Consider the following 17,543-nt stretch of genomic DNA (forward strand, 5'->3'; position numbering starts at 1 on the left):
TGCGATGTGTTTTTTCATGTTTAGTTTGGGGTCTAAGGTGATACCTAGAGATGCATATATCGAATTACCACAGTCCCCCATTCCAATACACATCGGGCATTGAAAGAAGTAGATTGACACATGAACATTCAGGCGGAAGAGCAGTACCCAATCGATGAATGATAAGACAATTGCCATGCTACTTGAAGCAAAGGCAGGGGGGGGCAGTACATGCTTGATGGAATGATTCAAGCTTTTGTGGTTCTGGACATTGAAACAGGCATGGTATGCAGGCACAGTATCAAGAACATAATGAAACAAATAAGAAACATAAGCACAGAACTATGTTTTCCCTCTTGTAGCACTGTGAGTCATATGTTGCAGGAGACATCCATTATTTGTGTTGTATTTCATGTTGTGAAATTGTTCCATTTGCATTTTGATAAACCAGCTCCCAGTCTTTAAAGGCACCCAGGTTTTCAGTCGCCTATCAAGGTCCCCATTGGAAACTTGTGCATAACTCAGTGCATCATCATTCATTCTGAGGTCTGAAACTTTGAATGATGCACAAATTGTTAACCTGGTAAATACTACACTACCCGGTTGTAAATAAAAAAAATGTAAAATGTAAATCCGTATTTGTAAAGCACAAACTACTTACCCTAAGGCGGTGCAGGCCGTCGTGGAAATTAAGTGAGCTATTGCCCAGAGTCACATGGTGCTGAGTTCAGCTGCCGCCAGAGCCAGTAATCGATCCGTGAACCCTGTATTCCAAAGTCAGCTGCCCTGGCCGCTGCACCACACCTCTCCACTAATGTGTGTTCAACGGGTGCTCAGTAACACCCGGGATTGATCAGAACTTGAAGTGAGCCCTTAAATGTGAGGTTTTGAAGACTGTTCACTAACATACTACTTTCTGGCCCACAGACCTCTCCCTTCTCCAGGGTGCAAGAGTTTGGCCACTTTGGGATGCCCATTTATCAGGGCGATGATGCCTTGAACGGGAAGGAGAACAACCACGTGCTGAACGCAGAAGCCCTGATGGCTGCCTTTCACCAAACAGGAACTGAAAATCCCGATGCCAGAATGGTATGTGCTTGAATTATTGCCTTCCTGTTCCTGGCATGAGCAGCACAACAATTTTAGGGCAGCTTCCTCCATTGTCAAACTAGCCTTTGTTTTAAGAAGCAAAAAAATAACGCTTTCTCTTTTAATCATGTCCTGATGTTTTTTTCCTGGCTTTGTAGCCACTGTTATAGAGTTGTTTATTGTCACAACGGACTCTCTAGGCTCGATACTACAAGTGTCTGCTGTATTTTTGTCACCCCCCCCTCTCAGGCCAAGTCTAGCTGTGATTAGTGAATAGGCTTGTTACTGCATGTCTGCAGTTATCTGGCTGAGAAGCCTTCAGAATTGGTAAGATGACTGTGAACTACCTATTTATGCCACAACTACTTTACCCCACTATTCCAGCGGCAGCTCCTACGCTATAGCGGAAGAGCGTCGCCCCACTTGCCAGCAGCCAACAAAATAAATAGAAATAAAACAATAATAAACCCTTGTTTATTAGCGTTTTATTTTTGCTTTTTGGTTTAGGTTTGGAGGCGGTACCAGGGGGATGACAGGTTGGTGAAGGAATGTTTTGCACTGCTATTTAGTGCTTCTGACGGTCTGGCCGGCCAAACTGTCATGCGTACTTAAAGCTCTCTCCAGCCCAAGCTGCGTTGCCGGGTCGGAGAGAGCACTCACGAGCTCCCAGTCTACCTGGGAGCACAAATCATCAGCGCTCATGCCAATCTTGACGCTGCTTTCAGCAACATGAAAGCAGTGTCAGGATTGGTGAAGTGCACTCTGGGAGCCTGTGCCTGCAGAAGAGAGTGGTGCGATGCAGCAAGTAAGTGTTTTATATGTTTCTGTCATCAGTCCTTGCCCCTCCAGTCCATCCACACAAAGGCCGCTACTGCCACTATCACCCACAAACCACTTCTAATACTATCTTCTCCGTTGCCTATGTCAAGACTGCAAGAGCAGAGCATAGTTTGAGAAAAGCCTTGGATATTGACTCGGACAATGAGCCAACCAAAGACTCTGTTATCTGCTTAATGAAGAGGTAAAGCTGTTGCAGCCCTGTGGTCTCTGGCCTTGTTCCCTCTGCACATTGTGTGCCTGGTCCTCTATTTCAGCAATAGCCCTTGCTGGTTATCATGGAGTATATGTCTGCCATTTGTGATGGATAGATGATGGATGCTGGTAATTTTAAGGAACTTGATGGACGAGGAGTACCTCTGTTTTCGCCAAATGTACTAAGCATTTTAACAGTTGCAGACTGCTCAGTTTTTGTGACCATTAAAATCCAGTTTTGAATGTGCTGAAGCCTTATTGGGAGTCGCTGAATTTGTTTCAGACTTATAAAGTGGCTTTGTGACTGGTTAACAATTCACAATTTGGAAGGGGCATGTTGTAGGCGTCCCATTTCAAATTTTGAATCCGTATGTGATGTATCAATATTTCATGACCGAAATCCTATGACAAAACATTGAAAAATGACTGACCCCTAGGTTGGGTTGGTAATGCTTTCACTAAAGGGAAGCGGTCCCCTTAAGGCTCCTTTCCCTTTGTGATTCTTGAAGAAAATTGTTTGGGAGTAGGCATTGATCCAGGAAACCACTGATAATTATTAAACAAATGTATTAAAAAAAATTTTTCAACTCAGCCAAGTTTCCTTTAAGGGAAACTAGCTACATTTGGAAAACCTTCCTCTAAACAATGTCTTCCAAATGTAACCCCTAGTGTTCTGCATAACTCTTTACTAGCAACCAGTGCAGTCAGAATTCCTGCTGGAGATAGAAAATAATTTCCAAGGGGTTATCTAAGGTTCTTTTGGAGTCTTCTCTGTGTATGTTTGTTGGAGAGGTTCTATATTTGCGTAGTATTCCCAAGATGTATTGCATTCTAACACTAAATCCATTTTTGCTGGCCCTAGAACTCTGTGCACTTTACTCCTGCTAACCAGCAGTAAAGTGTGTGTGCTTCACCTTTAAAATGTAGTAAAATTGCTATACACCAAATTACCTCATTTATTTTCCTTATAAGTCTCTAGGATATGCTACTACATGTACCAAGGGCCTGTAAATTAAATGCTAAAAGTGAGATGCAGCACTTATTGTGCCACCCACTAAAGTAGCACTGGAAAATGTCTCCCGGATTGCCCCTGCAGCCTTGGTATGCAGTTTTAAACTGCCATTTTACCCTTCCAAAAAAAACACTCTGCCTGGCCTAAACCTTACTTTTTAATACTCCTAGGTCACCATAAAGATTGGCCCTAAATACCAAAATGGCAGGGTGCATGGTATATAAAAATAGGACATGTATATTTAATGTTTTAAGATCCCTGGCAGTGAGAAAATTCCAAACATCTTTTTCACTGTCATTGCTGGCCTTCCCATAGAAAAGCACTGGACTGCACTATGACAACTCATAGTGCTTCATTTCAGGTATGCGAGCAGCTAGAAATATAGTTAAAGGACTCATTTTAATACTAATTTAAAATCCAACTTGATGGTCAAGTCAGATTTGTAATTACAATTTTAAAAGTTGCCATTTTCTTGCCTATGCCAACTGTACCTGCTGCTAGTGTCACCCAGAGCTGAATAGCTCTTTGATTATGCGTGAAGTGGCTCTTAGAACTAAGACAAAGGTAGAGGGGTTGACCATTCCCCAGGCAGGATGGCTGTCTGGGCTGTGCCCAGGAACTTGAATAACGTCAAATGATGTCTCCCATGTCACATGCAGATGTAGCTAACAGCTAGGCCTGCCCTCTCTATTGTACTGCAAGCTAGGCACCAATCCTAGTGTGAGGGGAGCTGCCTGTAGAACTTGTTTGAAGTGACCACAGGGAAGTTTGACCATTTTCATAGTCACACCTCTGGGTGTGCACAATTGGCTCTGCACGGGGGAAGAAAGTTTCGGTCATGTTGGTTTTAGTTAGAGATGGGCACTTTGGGATAGTTTACAGTACAACATACAGGAAGTGCTGCAAAAGTGGGTAGGGTCACACCGGTGAACTTTTAACCCATTGGTTAGGAAGTCACCAGGAGTTTCCCTCACCCACAGGCTGGCGCTGGGCTTGCATGTGGCATCCCCAATACCCTCCTCAGATGACTCCTGGACCAGTGGAGAACAGATTAGAACTAGACCTGGTGTTTGTGATTCGAGAAGAGCTGAGGAAGTGGACTCCAAGGTCATAAGGCTGACCTTCTTTTTGGGTTACAGAGACACAACAAGCTCTAAGATGCTTTTTCCTGCATTCTCGGATGACCAGTTCCAACCTCGGCTTTTCTAGGACATTTCCGATGACTTCTGCTGGAGAGAGTCTTGCCCCGAACTTCTGTCCCACAGGTCCTGGACCCTAGGCTGGTGTCAAAGCATACTCTTCCTGATGTTTCCTGAAGCCTTTTACTTGGAAACTGTTTGACAACTTTTTGGTCTGAGAACCCTCGAGAGACGGGGACCAACCTACCAAGTTGATCTCATGAAGGTGCAATGTTGTTGGGCCAAAAGATTCAGGTTGCTCCCACTACTTTCTTCTCTGCAGCAGCTAATAAAATGCAACAGGACCTCGCAGAGAACGGTGTCTTCCCTGTGGAGCCCTCTTCAGCTACACTCTGCAGCCGATTCATGCTGGAACAATTTGAGCTCCAAAAAAATGACTACGTCCTACAGTCAATATCTTCACAGGGCGAAGGCGCAAATATCATCAGCCCCGTGAATGACCTTCTCTGAGCGTGAAATTCAAATTTCTCCCACTCTAAACTTTCCAGCCATAGGTCAATGGCTTCACCATGACCTTGTCCAGTGCTGTCATATGTAGAACCCTCTTCGGCCACAGCCTGCCCCAATGAGGAATTTAGACCTCCATTCCACAGACTACGTCTAAAGGCAGAATTTTTCACTGGGACGAACATGGTCCCTGCATCTGAACCACGCTCCATTGTGATCGACCTTAAACGGTACCATTGTCCCAGTCCAGCACAAGCAGATGACCACGGGTGGAGCTTTATGCTCCTTGGCGCTATTTTGAACTGTAAATTTTAAAAATACATAACTCTGGTTCTACTAATTAGATTTTTGATGTTTCAGTGTCATTTTATTTATAAAAATGTACTCATTTTTTTAATTGGTTTTGGATTTTTCTTGTGTTGTTTTCACTTGATTACTGTATGAGTACCGCATAAATTCTGAGGTTCCGTGACGATTTGAACCCGTGTTTTCACTATTGTCGGAAATACATAATATTGGTATCAGCGAACCGCAAATGATCCATTTAGCATATCCTGGTGTTTTCGCTATGCTACGAGCAAGAGTACTCCTGTTATGAACACATTTCTGATCTACCCATGGCATCCATCTTAGATCATGGCAGCCATTTTGTGTTTCTTGCCCTCACATACGCAATAACCTCTGATCACTTCATTTCGATTAAGGACACGTAGCCTTAGCCGGAGATTCACCCCTTTCATGACACGTGCACCTTAGACCAGAACACGCTGTAGCTGCATGACTCGACAAAGGCTGCCTCCTCTGCCCGAGGCCAGTCCTGCTAAACTGGTCTTCGTGTCCATTGTCCTGATCACGATTAGGCGGCCGAAGCCGGTAGCCTTGCCCATTTACAACCCACAAACATCTCTTATCCCGCTTTCCTATCTTCCACACCTGGCTCCGTTCCTTTCTTTCTGAATCTTTATTAGGGGGAGGTAACGAAATTTACGATGAGGCGGTCCGGCTCTTGAATGCAATATTGACAAGGGATTGTGATGAACTAGTGGGAACCCCTCTTCGTAGATGTTTGGTATCAGATTTTATCGACGGTTCCTGTGTAACGCCAAATATTTATTGTTTTAGACACAAAGGTTTTGGGAATGTACCAACATGTGAAGAATTCGGCTGAAGGCCAAAATTTAGTATATAAGGAGCAACCCTCTTTGTACAATTTGAACAGGCTCCTAGATATCTGCCCGTGTGTAGTATCTGTGACTTCTGTGTCCCTGCAGTAATAAACCTTTGGTCTTTGACGCCTCCATCGAGAAGCCCGTGTTTCTGTTCATTTGCGCACCAAGGCAGGTGGAACTCCGGGGTCTTTGGGTGTTGTTCCCTGACACCTCTGGACGGAACCAAAAAGTCCAGAACCCCAATTGGCGCCCAACGTTGGGCGACGTCATTCGGTACCGGTCCAAAAGCCTGAAGAGTTCGAGAAGCTTCGTGTGAAGATTCCTGAGGGAGGCGCCCCACTTCATCGATCCCGGCATATCGCAAAAGTGGCCCGAAGTTCTCTTCCACGAGGGTTCCCGTTCAGAACGGCTGCAGTGGTCCGTTGCCTTGACCGTCGCCCTGTCTTGGACCCGAGGTGCAGTCCTTAGTACAGCGAAACGTGACGGGTTTCTCCTTGGTGACGTCTTCAGTGCCTCAGTTAAGTATTTAGTGGTTGCTAGCTAGTTACTTCGTGAGGGTTGTTAAAATCCTTTTTTTGTTCTTAGTTAGGTTTGGTTTCGTAAGGTTATCACTGGTTGTCCTGGTTACGATAATCTATTTGGTTTAGTTTGGGTATCGATACATCAGCTCGTTTGGTAGGCCTAAGTTCTTGGTTCAGGTGCACATATCTGTTTCTTGTTTTGTTTGTTGTGTGTTCCGGTCTGAAAAATGGTAAGTCGGAGAAACTGTATGTTGTCTTGTTTCGGTTGCAACAGTGACTCACGATTGGAGGACTCATGTCTGGTTCCTCCGATTGGGACTCCCCTATATGATTTGTATTGTAAACATGGTGTGGGTCCTATATCTTATAATGAGGTGTGGGTCCGATACACTGAGAAAGATGGTGTCCTTAGTTGGCCACTACATGGTAGTTTTGAACCCGAAATTCTTGACAATTTAGAAGCGAAATTGTTTAGGAAGAAAGCCCGGCCGGCAATGTTTGATTCTTTCCGTTACTGGCGAAAAGAATCCAAACAGAGAGAAATGAAAAGGTTAAAGAAAGAACAGAAAGAGAAAGAAGAGTTGACTCTAGAGCAAGCAACTAAGAAGCTGCAAGATAACGAGTGTGAGAAAGCCATAGACGTGGCCATTAGAGAGCATAATTTAGCGATTGACAAGTGCTATCCTGCCTTGCCATCGAAAACAGCTAAGATACTGGAGGATCCCGAAAACGATCCTCTGTTATCTTATTTGTTAAGGTCACCTCCACCGTATGCACAAGGTGCTACAGCTCCACTTGTACCGAATGCTCAATTGCCGGTTGCTGGACAACCTGGTATTCCTGCTCCTGCCCCTCAGAATCAAGTTCCTGTACCTCCCGTGGTTAATGTGAATGTTCCTACGGCTCCTCCTCTTCCTGGATTGCCGACTTCTATACCTGTGTCTGTCTCGCTTACATCTACTGTTCCACAAACTATTTTCCTCGATACTCCTACTGTCCCGCTATCTGTTCCTACCTCTACTGTGTTCTCTACGTCTGCGAGTGTGTTGACTCCGCTTTCTGTACGTCGAAGAATCACTGATTCTGTTTCTAATATTCTGTCTCCTCTCTATAAAACCTTAATTAAGACTCCTACTTCTGACTCTGTTCAAAGACGTAGTCAGCTTCCAAGTACTGAGGAACGGGGAATTTTAGATTCCATGGCTCTCAGATGGATTTCGAAGTGTAGGAGATATAGTACGAGAGATGTGTTAGACACATTTATGCAGTGGAAGGAACCAACACAACGGTATGTCTTTGATGAGATGTGCTCGTTGTTACGTGAAGAGATAGAAGAAGACGATGTTGAATCAAATTTAGAGGACTTCATTAAGGTTCAGAAAGAGTTTGCTGCAGGAATGATAGTAGGCCAAAATATAGAAGAAGCGATGGAACTGATTTTAAGTTATAGGAATGACCCATCACTTCGTTCACCGAGAGATTTAGAGAAAAGTAAGACGAAATTAGGTCGCCAATATCCAATGAGGGAGGTTCCTCCAATTTGGCGCGAAGCTGTGCAAGCTGATAATGTTCGAGGTATTGCAGCCGCTCCGGCGCAATTCCAGAGAGTGTGGATACACATTCCGTGGAAGCGAGCCGAAGTGCTAGCAGTGAAGCAGGCCTTGCCAGATCCGCGTAAGAATCCTGCTGGATACTATAAGGAACTAACACAGACAGTTGAGGCTTGTATAATGAACTTAGCGGACATCGATATGTTATTTGGCAATGTAGTTCCGCAACCAGTTTGGGCTAAAATTCGTAAAGAGGATCATCAAGTTGCTTTAGGTGGTGATTGGGCAGCTATCACTGCAGCGGATGGTCAGCAAATAGGTGGTGCAAAACCCGAACCCCTAATTGCTAATCTTCCAGGTAGGATAATCGACTTAATGAAGACTCTGATGCCCGCATTGCGTGTTAATTGGGACAAGTTATCCGCATGCAGGCAGAAGAAAGACGAAAGTGTCTCCGACTTTTTCACCAGGTTCGAAGAGACTTTTGTAGATCATAGTGGTCAGGATATGAGCACAGAAGGAGGACAGAGACTGTTTGTCGATAAATTTGTGCATAATTTGTTACCTGAGTTATGCAATAAATTAAAAGATTCAGAGAGTGCGTGGGCTGTTTCTACAACTGCGCAAATACTTGCAACTGCACAGTATTATGAAAATAGGGATAAAGAGGAAAAAGAGAAATCAGACAAGAAAACGAAAGATTTAAAAACTAAAGTTCTTTTGCAACAGGCGTATCCGCCTCGCACGAATCAGACTAATATGCAACAGGGCTCGTATCAAAGAACAGATTATAGTTCACTGAGACCTCAATATCAGTGGAACCAGTGTGCGTACTGTAAGAAAGAGGGTCACTACAAGAATGAGTGTCCGATCTTAGCGCAAAATAATGCAGCAGCAGCTCAGAGAGGTCGTGGTGGTTTTGTGCAGAATTCTAGAGGTCGAGGGCGAGGTGCTATGCCTCCACAAACGAATGATCGTCCTTCCAATCACTTTGATCAACGAAATGGCCAGTCGACTCAGCAAAATAGATCTCAACAGTATCTTGTTGAAGATTATTGTGAAGTAGATGAGGGATTTCAGCAAAATGGGTACTAGGACAGCCATGGACAGAGAGAGGGAGTAGTATCCGTTCCAATGGATCAGAGTGGGCCTTATGTCGCAGTAGCAACATCAGGTGTAGTCGAACCGTTTCTGTTGGATACTGGTGCCGCAAAAAGTTCTATCATTCATGCGAAACTCCCTGGCGCACCTTTGTCCGGCTTAACAAATGTTTCTGTAGGTTTTTCAGGCGCCCCTGTTTACAACCCCATATCTGGTCCTTTGTCTATTTCTGTTGGACCGTGTCAATTGAAAGCACCCCTGATTTTGACGACGGGTTGTAATGAAAATCTGATTGGTTTAGACTTGTTAAAACGACTATATGCGACATTGTACTGTTCTCCGGAAGGAGTACAGCTTACATTGGGCAAAAGAATCACCTCTCCGATGTACTTGTCAATGGATGCACTCCCGCAAGAGCTGCGTTCACTCCCTGATTCTCTTTGGGCGACTGGTCCTAATGATGTAGGCCTTTTAGAAATACCACCTTATGTAGTAACTTTGATAGCAAATGTAAAATTTCCAAGAATTCCTCAATATAAAATATCTAGTGAAGGTGAACGTGCACTTTTATTGATTGTACAAGATTTGATTAAGAAAGGTGTGGTTGAAGAAACTAGAGGAAATGTTTGTAACAGTCCTGTATTACCGATTTTGAAACGAACTGATCCTACGAAGCCTCCAGTGTATAGGTTTGTCATCGACCTCAGAGAAGTTAATAAGATTGTGGTCCCGCAGTTTCCTGTAGTACCAGACATTACTGCCTTGTTAACATTGATTCCTGCTACAGCTACCTGGTTCTCAGTCATCGACTTGAAGAATGCCTTTTTCAGCATTCCGATAGCCGAAGAAAGCAGGGATATTTTCGGTTTCTGTCTAGGAGGTCGAAGTTTCAGATTTAAACGCGCTCCACAAGGCTATTGTGAGAGCCCATCTATTTACAGTCAAGCATTGAAAAGCCAGTTAGATACCTTTGTCCTTCCTCCAGGTTCTGCTCTAGTACAGTATGTAGACGATCTTCTAGTGGCTGCCGATGACAAGGAAACTTGCAAAGCAGCTACGATCTCGTTATTACATCATTTGTCTAATTTGAATCACAAGGTATCACCTTCGAAAATGCATTACTGCTGCCAAGAAGTGACCTACCTAGGTCATCTCTTGTCAAAGGAGGGAAGGAAGTTGACCCCAGAGAGAATAAAAGCAATTACGCAGATGAGTGTTCCTCGCACACAGAGAGAAGTACGTGCCTTTCTAGGTATTACCTCTTACTGTAGGCAGTGGATCCCAAATTTTTCTCTTTTAGCAAAACCGTTGGTAGCTTTGACTGGGAAAAATGTTCCGAGTCCGGTGCCATGGTCTGATGAATGTCAAGAGAGTTTTTCTGAGTTACGAAAAGCATTGTGTTCAGCTCCTGTATTGGGTACACCTGATTACAGTAAGCCATTCACGCTCTACGTTCACGAGAGAGAAGGTTGCGCGTTGAGTGTTCTGACACAGACATTTGGTGATAAACAACGCCCTTGTGCGTATTTTTCATCAACATTAGATCCAGTAGCTAGAGCGTTGCCTAGTTGTTTGAGAGCTACAGCGGCAGCTGCGGCTTCCATTCGACAATCTGCTGGTTTGGTGATGAACAACATGCTAGTGGTCATGGTTCCTCATGCAGTGGATACACTCATGAACCGAACTAAGACACAACACCTTACCAGTGCGAGATTATCTGGTTACGAGCTGACATTACTAGCGAGTCATATTCAGATCAAAAGATGTAATGTATTGAATCCAGCAACTCTGTTGCCGGCTAATCAAGAGTCGAGTGATTCCGAGCCACATGATTGTTGTTTTAGAACGGAGGAAGAGACAAAAGGGCGTATTGACTTAAAGGACACTCCATTATCAGATCCAGATGGCACGCTGTATGTGGACGGGTCATGTTTTAAATTGGAGAATGGTGATGTGACTGCTGCTTACGCAGTAACGACTTTGAAGACAATTGTGGAGACTGCAAGAGTGAGTCAGAATTCTGCCCAAGCTGCAGAATTAATAGCTCTAACAAGAGCGTGTGTTTTAGCTAAGGGAAAGAGAGTGAATGTGTTCACAGATAGTCAGTACGCGTTCGGCGTGGCCCATAGTTTTGGCCGTTTGTGGAAAGAAAGAGGTTTCATTACGTCCCATGGGACTAAGATTCAACATGGTCAGCTAGTTAACGACTTGTTGGAATCTCTAACCTTGCCGACTGAAGTTGCGATTGTGAAGTGCAGTGCTCATAAAGCAATCACGGATGATGTTGGTCGTGGGAATGCTTTTGCTGATGAGACCGCTAAACAGACAGCTAGAGACATGATGAGCAGAATGTATGTTGCTACGTCTGCAAGATGGATTGCTGAGTCTGGAATGTGTGAAGATACAATGGAAAGTGTGAAAGAGATTCAGAAAGAGGCAACTGAGGAGGAAAAACGTGTATGGAGAGAAAGTACGGGCAAGTTGGATTCGAATGGGTGTTGGATTGATTTGACAGAACAGCAGCGTTGGATGTTGCCTGATGCGTATGTGCTTGCAGTGGTGACAATGGCGCATGGAGTAGCGCATATAAGCTCTAAAGGAATCTGTAAAATGTTGGCTCCGGTCTGGAAGAATGATGGGATCAGTAAGTGTGCAGAGAGAGTGGTGAAAAATTGTATGGTATGCCTGATGCATAATCCTGGCAAGGGGACTCCAACTCCTGCTGGTCACTTCGCTCCTCCTTCCTGCCCCTTTGAAGTGATTCAGTTAGACTTCATTCACATGGATCGCTGTAATAATTTGAAATATGTCCTGGTGGTGGTCTGTGCTTTTTACAGATGGATCGAAGCATACCCACTAAAGGACAACACTGCCCTATCAACTGCCAAAATTCTTCTCAAAGAATATTTCCCTAGATTTGGTATGCCACGGATTGTATGGTCAGATAACGGAAGTGAGTTTATAGGGAAAGTTATGCAGAGTGTGTGTGCCGGCCTAGGTCTGAAACAGAAGTTCCACAGTGCGAACCATCCCAGTCTGCTGGTTTAGTGGAGGGTTACAATGGCACCCTCAAACTAAAACTAGCTAAAATACAAGCATCCACAGGTTTACCCTGGCCAGACGCACTTCCTTTGGCTTTGTTATCAACGAGAGCAACTGTACATTCTAGAGTGGGGCTTAGCCCTTATGAGATAGTTTTTGGCCGCCCGGCAAATATTTGGGGTGTGCCGAGGCCTAAGGAGTTTTGTTCTCTAGAATATCCTATGTTGATAGACTACCTTTACGACTTGACTGCTAAATTGAGCCTTATTCACCAACAGGTTTTCGATGCATTGCCAAAGCCTCCGGAGAGTCCAGGGCATCAGCTGAAACCCGGCGATCAAGTTGTAATTAGAAATTTCGCGAGGACGAAGAACCTTCAGCCCAGATACGTCGGCCCCTTCCAGGTCCTACTTACAACGAGAACAGCAGTTCGTGTAGCTGGTCGCAAGCACTGGGTGCAGGCGTCTCACGTCAAGCGTGTACCTTTGCCACTTCCTTACGACGACTGGGTGAAGAAGGGAATTGGTGCCTCCGAATCTGAACGCACGCCAAAGTTCATCCCTTTCAGCGATGCCGAATTGATCACTGACACTCCAAACTCTGACTCTCCTCCTGAAAAGACCCCTTTGAACTCTGAACATTTGTCCCCTGCATCAGAAAAAACTCTGTCATCTGCGAACTTGAACACTGCAACAGCTACCAGTGATACGTTATTTGCCGATCAAACAGTACCTGCGAAGCAAAGATACAATTTACGACCTCGTAATATGGACAAATAAAGCAGGCAACTGCCCATTGTGATATTTTGAAATTTTGAACTTTTGCCTTCAGCCAGGAAGTTTGCTATTGTTTTATTGTTTTAAAATTGCCTTGCCGTCTGGGTAGCCGTAGGGTCGTGGCTGTGTGCCTAGTTGAATCTGCGGGGGTCTGACACAAGGTTGATCTTTCTGTTGGTTCTGGGAACTCCCAGGGCTGATAGAGGCATTTTCATCTACGTACACATCATCAGTGGTCGCGAGCGGATTGTAGAAGATGGAGCTTCCTGCGCTGCAACGAGAAAATGTGATCTATGTTCGCAGAAACAGACTTTACAGAATTCTTCACAGCAAATGCTTTTTAATACAATGTGCCGTTACATTTTTGATTGTCTTGATAACGTTGGTGGGTGGAATCGTCTTCGGTATAAGTTTGATTTTTGTGCCAGTAACCACAGTACCTCCCCTTGATCCTGCTACTTCTACTGTTTCTTCTATACACTCTTTTCACTCGTTTCCGGAACATGAGCAAGCTCGACGCTCAGAATTTATCAATAACACTTTTGTACAGCTCTTGCACCAACACCAACTGGTAGTTAACACTACAGACTGCTGGGTGTGTGGCTTGATACCCCACACTATGGATAAAGGTATTCCCTATCTGGTTTTGCCTTTCAGCTATAATGGATCATTTCAGGCCCTTCAAACCATCTTTGCTTATGCCCTTGAAACCTATCCTCCACGTCCACCACGTTCCACTAAATATAACTCTGCCAACAAAGCTTTAGTCCAGGGAATTATTGACATGATCAAGGACGTCAATAATACTCCATCTTACCCTAGAGACGAATTAAGAGTATATTTGAGTTGGAATTCTTCAGAGTATCGCCTTAGTTTGGGAGAAAGCAAGCGTAAAAGCTCAACTCCAATCTGGGTCGTACCTCACCGAGGTCAGGTCTGTTTGCAAGGTAATGGGAGAAATCCGAGAGCTCAGCTAGGGAGGAGTGAGTGCGTAGAGACTTACGTGTTTCCGGCTAACTCTTCCCCTGCCTTTCTTACTGCTAGGGGTACCTACTTCATTTGTCGAGACAGAGCTTACACATGGTTGCCTGCCGACTTTTCAGGATCGTGCTATATTGCTCGATTGTTGCCTCCAACATACACTGCTTCATCCGAGTATCACAAGACCAGAGTAGCGAGAGGTGTCTTCAGCAAGGAAGATACCGCTGGTCAGGAAGCTGGAGACTTCTTCAAAGGTTTCCTTCCGTTCTGGGGGCCTATGGCCAATAGTAGAAACATACGTCAGCTAACACGGGTAGTTGAATCTACTATTACCGAAACTGCTGGTGCCCTTAGCAATTTGACAGCTGAGCTTCAGGCGGATAGACTCATGACGTTGCAGAACCGTATGGTTCTAGACGTTATACTTGCAGATCGAGGTGGGGTATGCAGAATGATCCAATCGAGCTGCTGTGTCTTTATTCCTAATAATGCTCCAACAGTCTACGAGGCGATCTCTAAACTACACAAGATTTCCGACTCTATTCATGTAGACAAAGGAAACTGGTCCTTCATGGAGTGGTTTTGGACTCTGATCTCAGCGTGGGGATGGAAAGTTCTAATGGTCATTGGTGTCATCTTAGTATTCCTCTTCTCATGCTGCCTGATTATCCAGTGTGGTCCTGCTCTGTGTAGTCTTTGTGCTGCAACCTGTTTTAGGAAACCACCTGCGTTTGGAGAAAAGGCACGAGAAAGGATGATGATACAACAGCATGTCACTGACCTGATGAGCATAGAATTAGACTCTGACATAGACTGAGTAATTGCCTATGTAAGGGCAAAAGGAGGGTCTGAGGTTCCGTGACGATTTGAACCCGTGTTTTCAATATTGTCGGAAATACATAATATTGGTATCAGCGAACCGCAAATGATCCATTTAGCATATCCTGGTGTTTTCGCTATGCTACGAGCAAGAGTACTCCTGTTATGAACACATTTCTGATCTACCCATGGCATCCATCTTAGCTCATGGCAGCCATTTTGTGTTTCTTGCCCTCACATACGCAATTACCTCTGATCACTTCATTTCGATTAAGGACACGTAGACTTAGCCGGAGATTCACCCCTTTCATGACACGTGCACCTTAGACCAGAACACGCTGTAGCTGCATGACTCGACAAAGGCTGCCTCCTCTGCCCGAGGCCAGTCCTGCTAAACTGGTCTTCGTGTCCATTGTCCTGATCACGATTAGGCGGCCGAAGCCGGTAGCCTTGCCCATTTACAACCCACAAACATCTCTTATCCCGCTTTCCTATCTTCCACACCTGGCTCCGTTCCTTTCTTTCTGAATCTTTATTAGGGGGAGGTAACGAAATTTACGATGAGGCGGTCCGGCTCTTGAATGCAATATTGACAAGGGATTGTGATGAACTAGTGGGAACCCCTCTTCGTAGATGTTTGGTATCAGATTTTATCGACGGTTCCTGTGTAACGCCAAATATTTATTGTTTTAGACACAAAGGTTTTGGGAATGTACCAACATGTGAAGAATTCGGCTGAAGGCCAAAATTTAGTATATAAGGAGCAACCCTCTTTGTACAATTTGAACAGGCTCCTAGATATCTGCCCGTGTGTAGTATCTGTGACTTCTGTGTCCCTGCAGTAATAAACCTTTGGTCTTTGACGCCACCATCGAGAAGCCCGTGTTTCTGTTCATTTGCGCACCAAGGCAGGTGGAACTCCGGGGTCTTTGGGTGTTGTTCCCTGACACCTCTGGACGGAACCAAAAAGTCCAGAACTCCAATACATTACACATTCTCTCGAAGTTATGCCTGACTTCTTTGTGTCGATCTACTAGAAGGTTAAGCACTGGTTTATTTTGTGACTTTTGTGGTTCGCCCTGACAAGGATTGTGATTGTTATTTGAAGTGAATTCTCACCTCCCTCCACTAATACTCCAAACTCTTCATGTGCTGTAGCAATGGTTCAGCTGCAGCAAGTTTGTTACTTTGTTTTCCTGCGTCTGTAATATTTTCTACACAAAGACCTGCTTTTGAACAATACATTTGAGTTTCAAATCCCTGCATCTGATCTTTAGGGATCTGCATAGTTTACCATTATTGAAATCCAGTTTCATAAAACCTCCCTTAGATTCTCCATATTGGTGTTCTTTCTTTCAAGAACAAGGTACTAGAGTGTTTCAGAAATGTGTTCAGAAGGAGAAACCGATAAGTGCAGTAGTAAAAACGTGCGAATCCTTCAAACTAGTTTGTAAGGATGTTTCTGGCCGAGTATGTAACGTACAAAGTGTTTTAAGTCTGAAAAATCTGAAATTCACCGGACTAAAATGTTCCTACAAAGAAAACACATTTTCAATGAGAACACCGCTCTGTTCCTTGTGTTAACAAAAAGGTCTAACTTTAAGACACTAAATTCAAAGTACAAATGTGTAATCACTCTCTCATCCCCAGTACTGAGTTATCATCTGCCTCTCGTGGTAGATTTCAGAAACCCTATTACCATGACCAATTTCTCTCTCTCACAAGTCGGACCAAGACAGTAGGCGAGAGATGTATGTCCCATGTGCAACACTTGGCCTCTACTTTGGCGTAATTACATTCTAGGTGGAGCTTGATCCGAAGTCTTGTTTTCGGATTGCTATCATGAGTTGGCTGGCTCGTGCATGTTTAGGATGTACCACATGTAAAGTTGCACACTCGGCTCAATCTTTTGAGTCTGGTGTTCCATCTCCCCTGTGCTCACCACTCTGACTAAGATTGTGGATGGCACTAAAGTGAAGTGTCTGTAGGGGCTTAGCCTGTCCTCCTGTCCTGTGCTCTACACTCTCAACATGAGCCACTCTCCCGGTACAGATCCCTGTTCCTGAATAGACTAATATATTACATCTTTGAAGTAAGCACTACTAGTAGTAATGGAGTTCATTGTAACTTAGATCAAGTACAGTACACGTGACAGGTGAAACAAAGACCTATCAAGCCAGATATTCTCTCACACAACTTACTGATTTTTCCAACGTTAATGAGCCAGTTGACCTTTTATTGCCATATTTCCCATGAAAGTTCGTGCCGGGGAGCACCCCCTGCCATTGGCTAAATTCTCTGTTGCATTAATATGTTGTGCCCATTGCGCTTTAAAATGTACTAACAGGCGAGGCTGGCACAGGTAAGAGCGGTAGGGCGGGGAGTCGACACGGCGGGATAGGTAAAATAAAATTTTAAAAAGCACTTACCTTGCATTCGCCGAATCAGGGATGCAGCGAGCGCAAGGTAAGTGGTTTTATTTATTTAATTTTTTTACCTATCCTGTCGTCTGTCGACTCCCCACCCCACTGCTCTTACCTGTGCCGGCCACACCTGATGAACTATTTGCTACTAATGCTATAAACATTTCTTGGTGTAAAATAACACCAGCATCAAAAAGTATTGGCAAAGCCAATAGGTCTCTCCTTTCAATGGCACTAAATAACGTTTTAGCTTTCACCTTGCTTGTTTTTGATGCTGAACAGCATTGACAAAAATTAAAAATGTACAAAAATGGGCATTGCTGATAAAGAAGAGCATCAACCAAAAAGTCAAAATGTCCGGTCTCAGGGTGATGACATATGTATGCGTCGTGATATTGGGGTG

The 17,543-nt window shown here is 44.3% G+C and overlaps 1 protein-coding gene across 2 annotated transcripts in view; it reads left to right on the top strand.

The window, feature by feature from the left end:
* TBC1D8 (TBC1 domain family member 8) overlaps positions 1-17,543 on the top strand; it is a 605,783-nt gene that overhangs the window by 359,590 nt on the left and 228,650 nt on the right. For both annotated transcript variants that reach the window (XM_086934717.1, XM_086934716.1), the window contains exon 8: positions 907-1,068. In XM_086934717.1, coding sequence (XP_086790843.1) covers positions 907-1,068 — 162 coding nt within the window. The remainder of the gene's footprint in view (positions 1-906; positions 1,069-17,543) is intronic.

The sequence above is a fragment of the Lissotriton vulgaris genome, chromosome 8, assembly GCF_964263255.1.
Source record: "Lissotriton vulgaris chromosome 8, aLisVul1.2, whole genome shotgun sequence".
NCBI lineage: Eukaryota > Metazoa > Chordata > Amphibia > Caudata > Salamandridae > Lissotriton > Lissotriton vulgaris.